The sequence below is a fragment of the Eptesicus fuscus genome, chromosome 19 (genome assembly GCF_027574615.1).
Source record: "Eptesicus fuscus isolate TK198812 chromosome 19, DD_ASM_mEF_20220401, whole genome shotgun sequence".
Classification (NCBI taxonomy): domain Eukaryota; kingdom Metazoa; phylum Chordata; class Mammalia; order Chiroptera; family Vespertilionidae; genus Eptesicus; species Eptesicus fuscus.
Window position 1 is genome coordinate 30,080,199 of NC_072491.1, and position 20,312 is coordinate 30,100,510.

General features: G+C 44.3%; 1 protein-coding gene across 1 annotated transcript; it reads right to left on the bottom strand.

Annotated features, from left to right (window-relative positions):
* Nucleotides 1-12,861: 12,861 nt before the first annotated feature.
* Nucleotides 12,862-17,466, bottom strand: PENK (proenkephalin). Its single transcript, XM_008143322.3, has 4 exons — nucleotides 17,321-17,466; nucleotides 17,179-17,235; nucleotides 16,558-16,698; nucleotides 12,862-13,868 (listed from the first exon to the last, which is right to left on the bottom strand). The coding sequence occupies exons 3-4, from the start codon at nucleotides 16,693-16,695 to the stop codon at nucleotides 13,209-13,211; spliced, it is 798 nt and encodes a 265-aa protein (XP_008141544.1). The 5' UTR covers nucleotides 16,696-16,698; nucleotides 17,179-17,235; nucleotides 17,321-17,466; the 3' UTR covers nucleotides 12,862-13,208.
* Nucleotides 17,467-20,312: the final 2,846 nt, after the last annotated feature.

The window sequence follows — 20,312 nt, forward strand, 5'->3', positions numbered from 1 at the left end:
TTGAAACCCAAACAGCTTGGTACTGGCATACGTGTAGTCATATAGATTAATGGAACAGAAAAGAAAGCCCAGAAATCAACCCATACCTATAAGGTCAATTAATATTTGACAGAGGAGATAAGGACATATAATGGGAAAAAGACAGTCTCTTCAATAAATAGCATTGGGAAAATTAGACAGGTACCTGCAAAAAAATGCAATTAAACCACCAACTTACACCATACACAAGAATAAATTCAAAATGGACAAAAGATTTATATATAAGTTGTAAAACCACAAAAATCCTAGAAGAAAACATAGACAGTAAAATCTCAGACATCTCTCAGAGCAATAATTTTGTTGATATGTCTCCTAGGGCAAGAAAAATAAAGGAAAAATAAATAAATGGGACTACATTAAACTAAAAATCTTCATCATAGCAAAAGAAATAATCAACAAAATGAAAAGGGAACCCACTGTATGGGAGAACATATTTGCCAATGATACCTCTGATAAGGAGCTAATCTCCAAAATATGTAAAGAACTTATACAACTCAACACCAGAGAGACAAGCAATCCCTTTAAAAAATGGTCAAAGGACCTGAATAGACACTTCTTCAAAGACGGTGTACAGATGGCCAATAGACATATGAAGAAATGCTCAGTGTTACTAACAATCAGAGAGATGCAAATTAAAACCACAATGAGATATTATCTCACACCTATCAGAATGGTATCATCAATAAATCAACAAACAGGTGCTGGGGAGGATGTAGAGAAAAGGGAACCTCAGAGTACTGTTGGTAGAAATGTAAACTGGTGCAACCACTGTGGAATATAGTATGGAGTTTCCTCAATAATTAAAATGGAATTGCCTTTTGACCCAGTGATCCCACTTCTGGGAATATATCCTAAGAATCCTGAAACACCAATTTGAAAGAATATATGCACCTCTATGTTCATAGCAGCATTATTTACAATAGCCAAGATCTGGAAACAGCCCAAGTGCCCATTAGTAGATGAGTAGATAAAAACTGTGGTACATTTACACAATAGAATATTATGTGGCTATGAAAAGAAGAAACTCTTACCCTTTACAACAGTATAAATGCACCTGGAGATTATTATGCTAAGTAAAATAAGACAGTCAGAGAAAGACAAATACCATGTCATCTCACTTATATGTGAAATCTAATGAACAAAATAAACTGATGAACAAAAAATAAATAAAAAGCAGGGATTGTCACATTAAATAAGGAAAAGCAGGGTCCAACTATCTGTTGGGTCTATAAGAAAAGATATTCTAAATATAAAGGTACAAAAGATTAAAAGTAAAAGGATGATACTATTCTGATACTAGTTTTTAAAAAGCTATAATGGCTGTATTAATATCATACATAGGACATCAGAGCAAGGAATAAAGAGGGTTATTTCATAATAAAAAAGAAATCAATTAATCAAGAGTATATAACAATCCTAAATGCTATATATCTAATAACAGCTCTTAAAAAAGAAGTGATGTAAAGAACATTATAAACTTGAACAAAAAGATAGATACAGAGACAGTAAAGCATCAAACAGACTGTCAAATTACAGGGGGAAAGTTAGGGAGAGGTGGGGGAGATAAGAGATCAATCAAAGGACTTGTATGCATGCATATAAGCATAACCAACAGATGCAAAACTCTGGGAGGTAAGGGCATATATGGGAGTGGGGTGGGGGGTGGCAATGGTAAGATATGTACACATATAATACCTTAATAAAAAAAAAGTTAAAAAAAAAAGAAGTGATGTAAAATCCAATGGAACTGCAAGGAGGAATAGACAAAGCCACAATGATATCTGAAGTTGAATACCCCATTGTCACTAATTGATAGAACAGAGAAACAGAAAATAAGTACAGATTTTGAAGACTTGACAACACTATCAACGTACTTGATCTAAATGACATTTAGGGATGCTTTATTCATCAAGTGCATAATACACAGAATATTTATCAAGGTAGACACTATTTGGGGCCATAAAATAAGTCTTGAGTAATATAAAATTTTCAAGTGATATAAAATCTGTTATCTGATGACAACAGAATTAACTTTAACAGTCAGTAACAAAATTATATCTGGAAAATCCCCAACTATCTGGAAACTAAATAACTCACCACTAAAAAAAAGTGGTAAAACAAACAAACAAAACCAAACCAGAAGGAAATCAGACTAATTTTGAGCTGAATAAAAATGACAAATGACATCACATTTTGAGATGCAGATAAAACAGTGCTTAGAAGGTAATGTAAATAATTTTGGCAAAATAAAACATCCATCCCACTTAAAAACTTTCAGCAAATTCATACTATAAGGAAAGGTTCAATATGATAAAGTGCAATTATGTAAAATCTATACCTAACATCATACTTAATGCTGAGAAACTATATATTTTCCCTCTAAGATATGGATAAAGGTAAGGATGTTTATTGCAATTTCTTGGTGGTTGTAGCTCATGTAATAAAGCAAGGGGTGGGGGGGGGGAGAAGAAATATTACCATTTTTTAAATTGATTTTTTACAGAGAGGAAGGGAGAGGGATAGAGAGTTAGAAACATCGATCAGCTGCCTCCTGCACACTTCCTACTGGGGATGTGCCCGCAACCCAGGTACATGCCCTTGACGGGAATCGAACCTGGGACCTTTCAGTCTGCAGGCCGACGCTCTATCCACTGAGCCAAACCGGTTAGGGCAAAATATTACGATTTGATATGAGCTTATCACCTTTTGTGGGAATATCTCTCTTTGATTCATGCCCAATAAGTGTTCCTTTGTCTCTGCTTATAGTGTGATTGATGTGTGCGGTATGACACCTGGCCAAACCCATTGCACCATCTGTCCTCTAGGGGAGGGGACAGAGTTCCTTCGATTGCCCCACGAGAAGGATGAAAGTAGGTGAATTACCTTATGCTGGCCTGGTGCCTGCTATTGAAGCTGATCTTGCCCTGTATCTGATACAGACGTACAAAGGGCAGAAGTGTTTAGAGCAGTGATATTCAACCAGTGTGCAGAGCGCGGTACAACGGTGTGCCATGAGAATTTTTAAAATATGCAATGCCCGACTATTTAGTCAGGGGCATTGACCTCTTTACCCTTAGGTTGTCAAATAAAAAAAAAATGACAACAGCCAACACATCAATAGCCATCCGGTGTGAATGAATCAAAATTGTACCTAATATTTTTTTGTCAGATTGGCAAAAAATACATTTTTTGGTGTGCTTCAGAATTTTAGTAACTAGTTTGTGTGCCATGAGATGAAAAAGTTTTAAAACCGCTGGTTTAGAATCCTCCCCTAGGATTGTGCAGTACTCTGTTTGACAACAACCACACACAGACACACACGCACACACTTTTTATATAGTGTAGGATATATAGTGCACATCTAATCTAATAATAGACAAATATGCAAATTGACCGCACCTTCGCTACACCTAAGCCACGCCCACCAGCCAATCCACGCCCACCAACCAATCAGTGAGTATGCAAATTACCCCAACAAAGATGGCAGCTAATTTGCATATCAAGACAGCCTCGAAAGAAGCCAGGGGGGAACGGAAAAGCAGGTGGGCTGGCAGAGAAGGCAGGGCGGGTGACAAGGGCGGAGTAGAGGCGGGGCCGGGGGCGAACGGAAAAGCAGGTGGGCTGGAGGAGAAGGCGGTGCGGGCGGAGTGGAGGCGGGGCCGGGGGCGAAGGGAAAAGCAGGTGGGCTGGAGGAGAAGTCGAGGCGGGCGACAAGGGAGGAACGGAGGCGGGGTAGAGTGCAGCAGGAAATCCCATTGCAGGATTTTTCCTGCAACGGGAACGCTAGTATAGTTATAAGAATGTTTACTGCAGCATGGTTTGTAGTGTGAAAAATTTAGTTACTAGTGGAGTTTATTTTATTTTTTTAAATCAAAGTCTACATGGTATACAATACCACCCAGTAGTTAAAGAGCATCAGGCAGATTTTCATGTTAATGCTGAAATAGTACCAACAAACATTAAGTGAAAAAAAGGGTAGCAGGATAATATGTGTAGAATTGTTTTATGCATGTTAAAAATAAAAATAAAACTGTGTGTGTTCATGCATGCATGTGTGTATATCCATTAGTGAAAAGAATATTCTTGGGGTAAACATCAAACTTTTAACTGTGGAAAATGGGAGATGAAAGAGGAATTTCACTTTTAACACTGTATAGTTCCTCATTTGTTTGAATTTTTGTGTGAAGAACAAGTACTATAGCACTTAGAACGCTCCCAAATTACCGTCTTTCTTTGTTGTTTATTGCTTCTTTCTACATATTTGAATATATGTTTTGAGAAAGCAGAGAATTGGGAGGCCTTTCATTTTCTGTAGCTCCTGAGCCTAGAATAGTGCATGGCGTACAGCATATGCTCCATAAATACTTCTTCCATAAATAAGCAGTGAAAAGGGGAAAAAATGACTTGTTGGGTAAATTCTCTATTACCCACTTCAAGTTCACCTGAAGTCCTGCCCTACCAGCCAATTCTTTAACAAGAGCTTAGTGTCCTAGCACCTCAATGTGGATTTCAAATTGCATGACTACCTTATGGCCTCTCCTCTTTTCTTAGCCCTTCTCTGTTCATAGAAGATCTAGCCTTCTCCACTAAGTCCTCACTTAATGTCATTAATCGGTTCTGTGACTTCGAGTGAAATGACATGTAATGAAACCAATTTTACCCCAGGCTAGTTGATATAAACATGAGTTAAATTTGTACAGCATCTTGTCAATGCTATAATGAAATATTGAACAAAACAATGTTATCAAGGCCCTGCTATACTTGATTGATAAATTAAAGGAGGAATTCTGGAAGGTTGGCTCTTTCAGTTCACGTCTGCAACCCCCTCTTCATTTCAATTTCTTTTCTAGATTGATACCAAAATGGGTCGGGTAAATTGGCAGCAGGCAGAGAGTATGCCAGAGGCCCTCCAGTTCTGCAGGGTTCTTCAGGGAAGAGAGCAACGAGGGCCCTCATTCTCCTAGGGGTGAGATGAGAGGCAAGTACCTAGTGGCTGAGGGAAGATGGTGCCTGTCTGCATCAAGTTGTTCCTTGAAACAATTATCAGAACCTGTGAATTCCCCATAAATTGACAAGTAGATAAAAGAGTTGTGGTAGGTGTATACAATGGAATATTACTCAGCCACAAAAAAGAATGAAAGCTTCTCATTGCAACAACATGAATAAACAACGAGGGTGTTATGCTAAGTGAGATAAGTCAGTAAGCAAAGACAGAGTGTATATGATTTCACTTATATGTGGACTCTAAAGAACAACATAAATGAACAAACAACATGAAACAGACTCATAGACACAAAGAACAGAATGAGGTTTGCTAGGTGTGAGAGGGCTTGGGTGGGGGTTGGGTGAAAAAGATAAAGGGATTAAGAAGTACAAATTGGTAGTTACAAAATACTCATGGGATTGTAAAGTACAGCAATAGGGAATATAGTCAATACTATTGTAATAACTATGTATGGTGCCAGGTGGTTACTGGAAATATCAGGTGGGGGGGTACTTTGTGAAGTGTATCATTGTCTGACCACTATGCTGTACATCTGAAACTAATCCTATCTAATAAAAGGGTAATATGCAAATTAACCATCACTCTGCAACAAATATGGCGGCACCCATAGCCACAAAGATGGCAGCGTGGGCCGGAGCCACGGAGCCAGTGGAGCAGGCGGGAGGCTTGGCTTCCTTTGTGGCTGGGTGATGAAGGAAGCCAAGCCTCCTGCACGCCCAGGCCAGCCGCTGAGGGAGACATGCAGGGAGTGCAGTGGGGAGACATGAGGAGAGTGAGTGAGGTTCCCTGTCTGGGGGTTCCAAATCTGCCATTGGTTCCTTTCACGGCTGATTCCCCTCTTCGCAGGTATCCTCCACGCAAAAGCTGTTCCGTGCAAATATGTCATGTCCTTATGGGTGAATCCTAAACCGAATGAGTGTCACATCTGGGCAACCTAACTCCCGTTAGAAAAAGGACCTGGGAGAAGCCATCAGGACCTGCTCGGTCTCCGGAACTGCTGTCAAACACAGGCAGTCTGAGACCCTCCCAAACACCACCTGAGCTAAACCTGAGAACCAAGATATTTTCAAGGCCCAAAGCTGACAGGGGTAAGGGGGCAGGGGAGCAAAGCAAGCAGAACAGCCAACTCAACCAAAGACGCAGGAGCCTAAGATAACGCAGAGAAATGTCCTGGCCACCGATGCTCTCCCGCAAATGTGGTGCCCACACCCAGCTGGGGGGAGGGGGTGTGTATGTGCAGAATTTAAGGCCACCAGCAGGAGGGAAAGTCGAAGCATGCCTAAGGATGTTTTGTACATGTCCCACAGTGGAGAAGCAGAGTCAGAATCAAGAAGCGAAGTCTTACCTCAGCGCTGGGGTGTTTAAAAGTATCTAAAAATAGCAGTTCCATCGCCTGCAGCACTTCCGGTGTCCAAAGAGCTAGCACAGCAAACCTTGGCCTATCTGGAAGCTCGGCTGCTGGAAGCTGCTGGCCCGCCTTCTCCAGCATGGTGGAGAAAGGCTGAGAGAGGAGAGGCGGATACGGTGGCTCCAGTGGTCCAAATCCTGTCATTGTCTCTGTTACCTAGCCTCTGAGCCCTCCAGGACAGCCTCAGTACCAGTGCAGAGCAGGCTTGGAGAGGGTAGTGGTGAGGAGAATGCTTCTGACTCTGGATACCCAGTGAAACCGCTGTCAAGAGCCTTTCTAGGGCTGGCAGGAAAACGCAGCCATGAGGGAAGAATAATGTCTCAAAACGAAGAGGTTGTTTTTTTCTCATCAGCAAAATGTGAATATTACCTAAACCACAGACTTTGCGAGAATTAATTGAAATAAAATTCCAGAAATTGTATAACAGCCAGGCTGAAGTGGATAGGTTGGCTGAGCGTGAGCGTGGTCCTGTGCACGGGAATGTTGCAGGTTCGATTCCAGGTCAGGGAACATACCTGGCACATACCTGGGTTTCAAGTTGGATCCCTGGTCAGGCCTCCTAATGAAGGCAATTGAAGGGATGTTTCTTACATTGGTGTTTCTCTCTATCTATCCCTCTCCCTTCCACTCTCTCTAAAAATAAATGGGAAATGAATTATTGCCATATCTACAAATGTGGATAATCTAAAAAGAAAAAGAAAAGTGTGTGTGTGTGGGGGGCCCTAACCAGTTTGGCTCAGTGGATAGAGCATCGGCCTGCGGACTGAAGGGTCCCTGGTTTGATTCCAGTCAAGGGCATGTACCTTGGTTTCGGGCACATCCCCAGTTGGGGGTGTGCAGGAGGCAGCTGATTGATGTTTCTCTCTCATCGATGCTTCTAACTCTCTATTCCTCTCCCTTCCTCTCCATGAAAAAAAATCAATAAGATATATTTAGAAAAAAAAAAAGAAGACCAGGTAAAAGAGGTTGAATATGTACTGTATAATTTAAAGCGTGTAAAATAATATAACTTTGGAAAAATATATTTTATTGATTAAAAATAAAATTTAAGAAACCTGTGAGTTTCCTTAGAAATGGTCTGTCCTCCTCGCCTTGCTGAGGATGGTCCCTCGAGGACCTGCCAGTTCTACTAATCTCAGGGAGCCCACAGGAAGACCCAGTAGACCAAAAGGCACCAGTTGCGTAGGGCTGCTCTACCAAACACCATATCTGGCTTTTTTTTTTAGCCTAAAAGAGCATGGGAGGAACAGCATAAAGCCAGTGTTGGCTAGCAATGTCATGGAGTCAGTCTATGGGCAGGGTCATCAACAGGTTTGTATAGTTTATAATTGATGCCGGAGGGTATTTTATAGTTTAGAAAAACTTCTGCATTTCTTTCATGGCTTAAGGCCATTTACCACAGAGCAGAAGATAGTTCATATGTACGACCTGAAAAATACATTTGAAAAGCAAAAGAGAAACTAAGGATATCCAAATGGTAATACGCATATAAAATGATCTTGATCTCATTAGTAATTGGAGAAGTGTAAATTATAACAGAATGGCTACAATTAAGAAAGATTGACAATCTAAAATATTGGTGGGTCATACATGGTGGTTAGGAGGACAAACCCTTTAAAAGCTATTTGACATTATAAACTGGGGTTGAGCACATTCATACCCAATGAACTGGCAAATCTACTCTTAATTAATACACCCAGGAGAAATGCATCACATGTGATAAGACATGTGGTTGAGAATGTTTATAGCAGTACTATTTGCAATAGCCCAAAGAAAACAACCGGAGCCCCCCATCAATCATAGAATGGAACTTGCAGTCTTTTTATACAATGGACTACTATAGGGCAATAACAATAAGAGACCACAGCTATGTGTAACAGCGTGGATGAATCTCATAAGTATAATGTTGAAACACATAGTTAGAAAACAGTATGTTTATTTTTATAGAAAAATTTAAAATAGGCAAATTAATCTATGGTCATAGAAGTCAGGAGAGAGGTTACCTTTGGGGAGAAGAGAGAGCTAGTTATTTGGAGGGGGCATGAGTGGGGTCTGGTAACGTTCTATTTCTTGACTTGGATGGTGGTTCCTGGGTGTGTTTGCTTCATAGCAATTCAGTGAGATGTACATTTATGATTTGTGGACACCTCTGTAGATATGTTATGCTTGATTAAAAAAAGATAAGAGAAAAAGTATCAGCACTTGGCATTAATGGGTATGTTTGAACTATTGCCAAGCTCTCTCTGCTGATGTGATTTTTGCACCTCCTCTCTGTAGAGACACATGTTCCCAGTCAATAATATAATTGCATGCTTTTTGATGTTTGTTTTTCATTTTCTAAGCAATGTGTGAGCATTTTAAGTTCTAATTTTTGGTGTAGGAATTGATAAGGAAAATTTATTTATTGCATTTTTATTATAAAATGTGAGAGTTTGATATAATTTTTTTTTATTTCCAGATAATCCAAGATGTTTTGAAGGCTGCAAAATGATGGCAGATGCTTAATGCATTCTCTCTCAGAAGAATGAGGAGTGAGGACATTTGTTAGATATGGCAGACACTGAGGTTTACACACGGCAGCCTGTCTTGTCACTGACCTGCTCTCAACCTCGAATCGTTTTCTATCACATTTAGATGAAAACCCAAAGCTCCTTTCACACCTACACGAGGTCGTAAGTCTTGTTCCTCCTGTTATCCACATGTTTCCCCTTTGAGCACTGTTCCCTCCGTCTGGAGTGCTTTTCCACCAGATATTCATGTAGCTGGCTCCATGATTTGTTGAATGAATGAATTGATTCACAAGAAGTGCTATGTACATTTCAAGAAACCCCCCCCCCACAAATATTCATAATATTCAAAATTTCAAAGTATACACAGTTGTGCACCCCTCCTCGGTCTTCTAAGAAGAAAAGTTTGTAGCTCAAGGCTCAGACTCTTCACGTCTTTTTTTGTATGATATTTTCATTACATGGGTTTTACATGTTTGCAGTAGAAAACGGAAAAAGTGAAGATGAGTATTAACAGAAAAATGCAGTGTCTGCCTCATGGGACACAATCAGGAGAAGAGGAAACACTCTCCTTGGGTCTTCTCAGGCTCTGACCAGGACTGAGGCGCACAGGTTGTATCTCAGCCTTGAAAGACCCGGGTGAGCTAGCATCTCGTCCCTGTGAGGCCCAGGGGGAGACATGAGAATGGGGGAAAGATCGAGACCTACATGTAAGAACTGGGACACTGAGTAACAGCTGTATCTAACTCTGTAAGTGCCAACTGTATGCTACCCTAGGTTTAAGCTTCCTGTATATGTTAACACATTTACTTGCTACAACAACCTAAGAAGGCACAGATGAGAAAAGTGTGTCAAGGATAGCTTCAGATCACACAGCTGGTTCCAGAGTTCACACACAGTTCACAGAGTTATCAACTCTCAGAAGGAACCCATTCCAGGACTCAAGCTTGACAAATCTGATCTGCAGATGGAGTTATCAACTCTCAAAAGGAACCCATCCCAGGACTCAAGCTTGAAGGCGGAATTGGGGAGGCCCAAATGAGTAGAATTGAAGTTAGGGGCCAAGGACTAGGAAAGGTCCAGAATGGAGCAGCAGTGCCCCCTGCAGTTAGGTTGATCTGTATTCCAATCAGCATACACAGTGTTTTCTGGAGACCCACTCAAGTGTAGGCTTTGAATCCATCTTACTTTGGACTCCAGTCCCTCTACCCATAAGCCCTAGCCAGGCTAGTTCTAATCCTAGTCCTTCCAAGTTTGCAGAACCCAGAACACCTGTGCTGAGCATGTGCTATCACAGTCAGAGCCCAGTGACTCTTAGGTGAATGCCCCTCAGAATTTAAATAGGAAATTCTTGAAAATCAGAGCCTTTAGAGTTAAAGGGGGCAAACATTCTAATGATGGCATTTCAGACAGAAGGGTGGGCAACATGGGAGATATTTAGGAACACAGGAAAGCCTGCACAGCCCCCTGAGAGTCATACTTTGTGGACAACAGCTGGCACTTATTGTAAAGGTCTGCCTGGCGCTGAGGACTTGCTTCATTTGGTGTTTCCAGCAGGAGCAGGCAGCCTCACAATCACCTAAAGAGAAGCAGCCATCGTGTCCCGTCCTCCTTTCTCCTCTCTGTGTCCTCCCTCTCTTGTTTCCCCGGCCCCCTCCTCTGTTCCCTCCCTCCCTAAACATTTGTGGCACATCTCTAGGTTTCTATTCTCCACCAGGGACTCGGGAGGTGGGGAAGTACAATGGTAAGTAACCTGTCCCACCCGGGCATCGCTGTGCCCTGAGCAGAGGGGACAGATGGGAAATAGAGGGACAGACAATCATCTGTGTTTTAGCTGGTTCTGCACAGCTCACTCAAAATAGAAAAGAAAGGGCTCCTGCGTAAAGAACTGTGCTGGATTTGAAAAACAATGTATTCATTTGAGTGTGAAATTGTGTTTCCTCAAACGTGTTGTGTGAACACACATTGTATTATTGTAAAACAATTTTATTATTAACTTATCAAGAAGGGACAGGGCATTTTACTCTTACTGTCTCCAATAAGGTTCTTGTTTCCAAGGTTTAGGAATCCTTTGTCTTAGGGGAGAGAATTAAGTGACAGTTTTTTGTTTTTTTTTTTCAAAAGACTAGCCCCATGTCTCTCAAATCTGATCTGCAGATGGATTTTGTCTGGTCCACGCTGTTTTATTTTTTACTTTTAGCATTTTACTTATTTATTTATTATTAAATTATTTTTAATTGCAGTTGAGAAATATTATGTTGGTTTCAAGTGTATAACATAGTGATTAGACATTTATATACCTGATGAAGTGATCACCCCAATAAGTCTAGAACCCCTCTGGCACCATACACAGTTATCACAATATTATTGACTATATTCCCTATGCTGTACTTTATATCCCCATGACTGTTTCTCTAAATGGCAATTTGTATTGTACTTCTCAATCCCGTTCACCCTTTTCACCCATAACACTGTTTTAAATGGGATCCATGGGCAAGATTAAAACCTTGGTATTTTATCATGAAAATCTAGGTTTCAGGTTTCTTTGGAAAAGTCTGGCAACAAGGGGCTGGCAGTTCCCAGGGAAACAATTGGCTAAGGCCGAATAGAGGCCTCATATCTCTGATGTGACCCAGCCCATCAGTCCTCATGCCCCTGACGCTGACCTCCAAGGGCCAGCTGCTGGTTGTCACCTTCTTCCTGGTCTGCTTCGAACACCCACATTACACGCACCTCTTGTTCAAAAGGAGGGCTCTTTTCTGGTAGGAAAACTTGGTTTGCTAAGGATCAGGAAGACAGGTGTTGGTGGGGCTTTGTGAATGGGGGGACCCTTGCACTGATTAGGAGAAGTTGGGTCTTCCAATAGCACGTGGCCACGTGGAGTCCTGGCCGGGTTGGGCTGCCCAGGACAGCGGAGCTGCCTCTTCAGAATGGAGCAGGTGGGCTCCATGGAGCAGGGCTGGACTGCAGAGCAGAGACTCTGCCTCTGTTTTTCTCCGCTGCTAAACCCTGATTTTTGGGGAAAGACCACAAAGGAGAGGATGGGTAGGGCCCTGGATAAAAGACTTAGTGGTTAGTTTAGCTGTAGGTAGTTTCAATTAGAAAAGGCGGGGGGGGGAGAATGTTATATATTTTTTGTACCTGAATGTTGTTCTCTGTGGTTTAATTCATATGAAATACTCATAAGCTCTTTGTATGATGACAATCTGCCTTATAAAATATCCATAATACCTTCCCCAGGGACCCTTCACTAAATCTCTTTATTCATTACTTTATTCATTCAGCAGATATTGGAGTACCCACTGTGGTTGTGGTGGAGGGGTGAATAATAGTGAACGATACATGGTTTCTAGTTTTTCCAATTCTTGGTAGTGATGTGGATGAGCAATAGGGAATTAGAGCGAGAAAGACATTGCTTGGGAGCAAGAAGTTTGGGCTCTTAATTCTCTTTCTATCCTTCAACTGCTGGGGAAGCTTGCACCAACTACTTAACCTTACTGGTCTTCACTGTCATTCAAATGGGGCTAAATTATCTTTAATTTTTTTATTAACTTCTAAAATACTTTGCTGAAGAAGAGAGACATACACATCTGGATGCTAATGCAGATTTTCTTATATATGAGGGCATAGCTAGTTTCTTTTTTAGGCTTCGGTTTTCTTCACGCATCCGATTTCCAGAAATGAGAGTGGAAATACGTTTTATTTTGCTCCAATGTGTTTACTCATCTAAGATCACATCCATAAGAAATTAAATGAAAACTGTTTGGCAGCCACCCTTGTAGGAAGAGGAGGCCAGTGATGACTCTCGAAAGCAGATGGTTTCACTGCCTCTGTGTTTAAGGTTTACTGCTGAAACCCAAAGGTGAATGAGGACCTTGGAGAAGAAGAGACTTGCAAGCGTGTTATGCATTCAGGATAATGGGTTTATTATATCCACAAAACAAGTAAGCATTTATTGGTGTTTTGTCAAAAATAGTGGACAAGGTGACAAAAAAACACACAAAAAAACACAAAACTCTTTTAGCACGAAAACAAGACAGCTGCAACAGACCAATACTGAGCTTACAGACTCTCAAAAGATCACAGAACCTGAAAAGAGAGCTTTTAGGTCGTGTAGTTATTCAGACCACCAAGTCAGCTATATAATGCAGGCAACGCATGGCAACAGAACACGATTAGCGAGGCCGTGTCTCACTGGGGGGTAGAGGAAGGGCTTGCTGGGGCCTGGGGTCGCTGATGGGAAAGGGCACTAAAACCTCATAAACCCTCCATATCTTTTCTCCATCTCAGGGACTTCTTTGGAGTAACTTTCACCTTCTTCGTTGGAGGGCAGAGAATCGGCGAAGCGCTTCAGGAAGCCCCCGTACCTTTTCTGGTAGTCCATCCACCACTCGGGGCGACCCACTCTTCTCATGAAGCCCCCGTACCGCTTCTGCAGCTCCTTGGCTTCATCTTCCAGTTGGGGGCTTCTCTTCAAGCCCCTCATGAAGCCTCCGTACCTCTTGCTCACTTCTTCATCACCGGCCTCTTGGTGGGGGCTGCTCTCCCGGTTGTCCCCCGTGCCCAGCAGCTCTTTCAGGGGGTCCAAGGAAGTGCCCAGCGCGTCACCCTCGTCTGCATCCTTCTTCATGAAGCCTCCGTATCTCTTGGCGAGGGTCTCACCTCCATCGGCCTCCTCTTCTGGCTCCAGGGGAGAAAGCTCATCCGTTTTCTTCATGAAGCCTCCATACCTTTTCATGAAACCCCCGTACTTCTTGGCCAGCAAGTGGCTCTCCCCGGGCCGGCTGCTCTCTCTGAGGGCGCTGGTGCCCTCTGGAGGAAGCTCCAGCGTGGACAGCTGCAGCAGCTCCTTGCAGGCGTCCCAGGTTTTGAGAGAAGGCAGCTTCCCTTCACATTCCAGGGTGCAAGCCTGGGGAGAAGAATTCGATTTGAGAATTAAAAAAAGGCTTTTCTGATTTTATGAAGTAAACAGGTTTGCGTGGACCACAATATGTTTTACTTTGAGATGAGCACTCCCATGATAATCTTCATTTTCTTATTAAAACTTTTCATCATACTCAACAGATAAAGCAAAGGGAAATGGATTTAGAAAAGTTGTGGAGAATGAATTGAAACAAATGAGAAATTTTCTTTGAATTTTAACAGGAGATTATATATATATCGGGGCCATTTCAATACTGTAAAGGGTTTTTTTTTTCCACCCAATTTTAACCTAGATTGACTGCCTGCACAATCTAATTTCACGGGATAAATTTTCACTATTGATTTCATTTCGTTTGAGCTTTTCCTAATCAAAAAGGAGAAATTTCTGTTTACCTAATTAGGGACATTATCCGAAAATTCCTTTTATCTTCTTGTCTTACATAAAATCAATACCAATGACATGAGGTTTGTTTACTTTCTTTTGTTAATATTTTACCTGGAATGGTATCCAATATTCCTGCAAACATTTTCAATCTTAGAAAAATAACCAATTTCAAAATAGGTTTGAAAAAAGACTTTCTAAAAATTCAATTTAAATCCTATGAATTATTTGGATTATGACATACTGATTTGGTGAAAGTAGAGGTTTTGCTTTTCTTCCCCCTGAATTGATTAAAACTGAGTTAATCATCTTGAACTAAATATTTGTAGTTATGAGATCCCATATGAAATTATACACATGCTAATGTTTATTCATATTACTTTTCTTAACATTTAGTTGCTGATGTATAGGAAAATGTGTATTAGTGCAACAAAATTCTTTAGGGTACATATTTAATCAACTTTTAATGACTGTTTTGTGTCTAAGAAAATTTAAAAAAATATATAAAAAATCCTAAAGATGATCTGATTAAAGTGATCCTGTTTATTTTTATATCTGATTAAGAAATCAAAATGTTATTAAGAACTTAAGATGTTCAGATGTCAATATTTTCATTCTAAATATAATTTAAATGATTTCTTTACCAAAAATTAATGTTGAATATTTTATACACTATTACCAAAATCCTTTTAATGTTAGGATTTCTTCAAAAACAAATAATGATAATCAGAATAGCAGATTCATATTTTAAAAAGTAATGTAAATTTATATGCTCCTATATATGTCTATGCATTTTTTATTATATTTATCACACTCTGTGTTCTACGGCCAAGGTCATATTAGATGATAAATTCAATTTGGACATCAATCATTACATACCTATGAATTTTTGCATCTGCCACAGTACCAAGCATGAGTGTCTTTCACGTGGTAGAAGGGCAATAAATATCTGTTATATTGATTTTACTACATGGTGTTGGTTAGGAAATCTCATTTCTCATATGTGTTTTTGCATCCAAGGTAAAACTCCATTACCACTGTAATTCTAACAACATAGTCATTGACAAAACCTTTTGTCAGAGATAAAACAACAACCCAAAATGTAAGCTCCCATACAAAACAAATCAGTTAAACCAAAAACAATTAGAAGAAAAAAAGATGGGTGAAGGTGTTTTCACCCCTATTTTGCCCCTATTTTTCTTGCAGTTTAACTATAGAGCCCCACTATGTGTCTTCTCTTTAAGGCCATGTTAGCACATGCACATATCAAAGGAAGTGAATCAGGTAATTCAAATGAAACAAGCCTTTAACCTGAACTAGAAGCCTTGGATTTTGTGGAATATTTCCCTGAGATTTTTGTCCCTATTTTATGCATCTACATAGGAAAATGTCTTTGAAGGCTCCAGTGAGGAGCTTGACTCCTCGGATGAATACATGATTCTCTACTGAGCTGTTGAAGTCATCACAGAATTTCGACAAATTGAGGAGTGCAAATGGATCCCGGGGGAGCTGGTTAAAATGAAGCTGCTCGGGTCTCAAATCCGGAGATTTGGATCCGTAGAGCATCGTGGTGATTCAAGAGCACCTGGACTCCGATTAGAATAAGAGCGCATTTGTCCTCAGCTCCACCCCCGCCCCAAGGCCCCGTGGAGTCCTTTATCTTTTCCTTGTTGCCACCTCTCTGGACACTGGCCACCTCGCCTGTGCCTTTCTCATAGGCACACCAAACTGTTGTCTTAGTAGGTTTTACAAAAGCACCTTCAAGACATGACAGCAGTTGAATTCCACCGTCACTTCTACGTGAGACTGTCGCCAATTTCTTTCTCTTCTATGTTCTCCCCTCCCTTCCCCTTAGCTCTTTGAGGGTGAAGGGCTTGAGGGACCCCAGGTTAAGTGGGCTAGAGAAATGAAATACGTAAAAAGGCGACAACAATGTCACTAATAAAAAAAAATGACATTACCTGCAGGCAGGATGAGAGGATGGTGGTGTGTGGAAGGGTCCCTTAGTGGGATGGTAGGAGTTGGGGTGACTGAGCATCTTCCTAGGGACAGGTGAGGTGACAACGCAGTGCTCTCCAAGGTGCTGAAGAGAGCACATCGGGGCTCCCATATCCCCCAGGTGGAAACACACTTGGTTTGTGTGGGGACATGGCCGCCCTTACCGGTCCCTAGGTAGTCCTGGGTCCCCGAAGCCGAGAGCTAGAGCGGGACCTGGGTCAGCGTTCAGGGGAACAGTCGAGACACCGAAGTCACCAGAGACCGTGACCAATTCACCCACCGCGCTAACACTCACCAGCGGGTCGATGTCGGTGGGGCGCGCCAGGAGGTAGCTGCACGTGGCGCAATCCTGGCTGCATTCCGCCCGCACAGTCGCCAGGAGCCCGGGGCTGAGCGCCAGCAGCCAGGTGCAGAGTGTCAGGAACCGCGCCATGGGCTGCGGGGGAGAGAGAGAGAGAGGGACGCGAACTCCGAGCCTGCCCCAAAGCAAGCGGTTCCCTCGGAGAGACCCTCGCCGTGCCAGTCCCAGCCGCGAGTTTGCGGGACTAGAGAGCAAGAGCTCCGAGGGACGTTCTGGCCTGGGACCCCGCCTGCCTGGCCGATGCGGTTTTGAGAAGCCCCGGGACGTCTCAGATGACCTCCCGGTGCCCAGGTTGGCACAGTCGCCCCGAGAGCCCGGGGCTGCGCTGAGCACTCGGCGCTCTGACTGGGCGCAGGCTGCTCCGGACAAGATTCTGCAGGGAAGAGCCAAGACCAAATGCTCGAAAGCGGGAGCCCGGGGAGGCGTGACATTGACCCGGGTCACAAACAGGAAGACAGTGGGGAACCCCATGCAAAGAGACGCGGAATAAAACCCAGCAGGCAGACGGCCCCCCATGGCGCGCGGCCAAGGAGCGCTCTGGCCAAGTTCACTCACGTTGACGCTGTTCAGATGGCGCAGCTCGGTCGGAGAAGCGGAGTCCCAGCCGCGACACTAGAAGGGAGAGGAGAAGGCAGGTGTCAGGGGCAGGGGCCGCGGGGGAGAGGCGGCCGGGGGCGCGGGCAGGCTCCGGTCTCACCGTCGCGGAGGTCAGTGTCGCCTCGGGGCCGCGGGCTGGACTGCGGGTCTCAGAGCGCCTGCCTCGCCTCCCCTCGCTGTCCCCGGGCTGGCGGCGGCTGCAGCCACTTTATAATTAGCCCCCAACCGAAGGAGGTGAGCGCGCCCCAATCGCCGGCGGGCTGCAGCTGACGCAGGCCCTACGCCACCCCCGCCGACGCCGTCGCGGGAGGGGTCCGTCCGGGCGCGAGGGCTCCCCCGGGGGGGGGGGGGGAGGGGGCGGTGCGGGAGGGCGCTCGCTGCTCCCCTCACGGCCCGGTGACAAACTAAGGTAATTAGGAAATTTGGGAAGACAGCGGGATGAGATCAAGTCCCCGCAAGGACGGGCACTGGAATTGCGCTCCCGGGGGTGCGGGCTCCAGGGAGAGCACCAAGGTGGGGCGTTAGGACTGGCAGAGGGACCGATTTTGATTTCTAGACTGCACTGGAGACCCTCCGCGCTAGGGAACCTGTCCCCCTTCTTTGCCTCCTCCTGGGGCGCCCTCGCCGCCGCGGTGGGCATTAAGCGCAGCTGTCTGTCCCTGCATTAGGCTCCGAGTTCCTTGTTGTAACAGCATCAGACGCACATAGTAGGTGCGCAGTTAATGGCTAAAGGAAGGAATGACGGAAAATTTCCGGGAATCTTAAGATCTCGGGACTGAGCTTTCCCCCTTTCGCGTTAGTGAGACCGCCTGCCAAGCGTGGACGCCGTAAAGCCTAACCTTCTGGAACCGAGCACGTCAGGGAACAGGGAAAGTCATGCGTTCCTGCCACTGGGGGTGGGGGGCGCATTTACTCAGCTTCCCAGGCAGCCTTCCAAGTTGGGGACCGTTCACTGCCTCAAGTGCGGGGCCCGAGGTATCCCTGTGAGAGTTTGACGAGTAAGGGGGGGTGCCGGGGCGGGTGTGATAACATCACGCCAGGATTGGAGTGTCCAGGGAGGGATGAGGGACGCGGTACCCAGGGCATCCAGGGCTTGGGGCAAGCGCGCGCATCCTCTTGGCCTGGAGGGCCACTTCATAGCTCGACGGAATATTGCCAAGAGGCAAGTTATTTATCTGGTCAGATATCAGTTTTCCCATTTGGAAATAGGAACAAAGGTAATGTGCCGGAGATACGTAAATGAAATAATGGATGAACACATTTAACTTTGTGCCTGGCACATAGCAAGCCCTAAAAGTGTGTTACCAATAATCTGTCATCCATCTACCTTCCAGTTTGTCTATCATTTACCCATCATCCATCTGTTTATCCATCCATCCATCCATCCATCCATCCATCCATCCATCCATCCATCCATCTTTGTATCTATCTATCCCTCCTGGCCCTGGAGAGAAACCACAGACAGTACCAGAGCCCAGACATAGAGAAAGGGTCTCAGGGTTTTCCCAGCCAGAAGCGCCCTCTGCAAAGGACTGACCAGGACTTCAACCTTCCCGGGGACCGGCTCGGGTCGCCCTGCATTTCCCATTTCGGTCGCTAGAGGGCAGCACTCTCCTGCGGAGGTTCCGGTGCGCCTGGGAAGGGGAGGACAGAAATCTGGGGTGGCCACGGAGCCCCAAAGGTGCACTGCCTGCCTTCCGGGCGGGAAAGCGGAGCGCGGAGGTGCGGCGGCAGAACGCCCGGCAGAGTCTAAGACGTTTTGCCAGGAAAGCATAGTTTCCCCTTGGACATTTTTAAGCTCTTCACATCGGGGGCTGATGGTTTCCTCTCCAGCTACCTCCCCGTCCCCAAAGGAAAGGAGAGCTACATCTATAACGTCCCCCTCCCCCCCCCCGTCTCCTGCCCCCTCCCCACCTTGCAAAGGCAGCCAACTGCACTGCAGTACTCAGTAGTAACGGTGCACGAATAAATCCTGCCTAACGTGTAAGAAAACGTGCTCTCTCTCAGCCCTGGCATACCTGGGATCACCTGAGAACTTGAAACACATAATCAATAATCAGGGCAAGAGGCTGAGACATGTGTGTGTGTGTGTGTGTGTGTGTGTGTGTGTGTGTGTGTGAGAGAGAGAGAGAGAGAGAGAGAGAGAGAGAGAGAGAGAGAGAGAGAAGGCTCCCTACAATCTTGGAAAAGGAGAAGCTTAAATGCTGAAAGGGGTCCGGGGAAAATTTGTTTCCACCCTCATCCTGTATGTGGCGAAAACAGAAGCTCTGCCGGTCCAAGTGATATCCAAGTGACCGGCCCAGACAGTGGCAGAACCGGGTCCCCCGCACCTCCTCTCTGGCACCCACCCCAGGCCTGGTTTATTTCTGTTGGAACAATTAATGGTTGCTCTGAATTCGTTTCTATTGGTGAACCTGCATCAGTCTCAGGCTTTTTAAATGTCGGGGGAGAGAAAGGGAGGCTGTCTCCTAGGAGTAGTGCCCCAGCGCCCGCTCAGCTAATTGGGACGTAGTGGGTGCTGACTAAATGGGTGCTGACTAAATGGGTGCTGGCTGACTGGCCCAAGGAACGGTGGTGGGCGGTCAAGCTTGTTGGCCTCGCCTAATCAGTGACGGATGTCTTCCCATCACCTGCCTCAGTCTATCCTAGGGGCGAAAGGGCATACATTTTTGGGTTCATTTCCTTATATTTGAACGGTGGCTGTGGGTTGCAAGGAAGTTACCTTTTCTCGATCCTTTAAATACGTATTGAGAACAAATGGATTTTGCGATTACCTCCTGGGAAATAGCTGCTTTAGAAATGAGACTCAAAAGAAGGGAAGGGAACCATCTCCTAAAGCATTTAATCCAGAGAATTCTGAGTCCCAGGTCAGAATCAAGACCTTGCCTTCTGATCCTTGGGGCCCAAACGTGTCAGACGACAGGGATTTATTCCAGAGTCCAAGAAACGTGGCTTTTAAAGTCCCAGTGATAAGTGCTGTTTCATTCGTTCTTAGGTGTTCTGCGAGAGCGGTAGGAGGCATTTGAAAAGTCCTTCAGTGTTGTCTTTCTTCACCTCCAGGCTGGAAGATGCCTGAATTGAATGCCTTTCAG

What these genes read in the sequence shown, in the direction of transcription:
- PENK (XM_008143322.3), bottom strand. Translation starts at nt 16,695, where the DNA reads ATGGCGCGGTTCCTGACACTCTGCACCTGGCTGCTGGCGCTCAGCCCC. An exon ending in CCACCGACATCGACCCGCTG is followed by an intron (nt 13,869 to 16,557) that starts GTGAGTGTTAGC and finishes TCTTCTCCCCAG; the next exon opens with GCTTGCACCCTGGAATGTGA.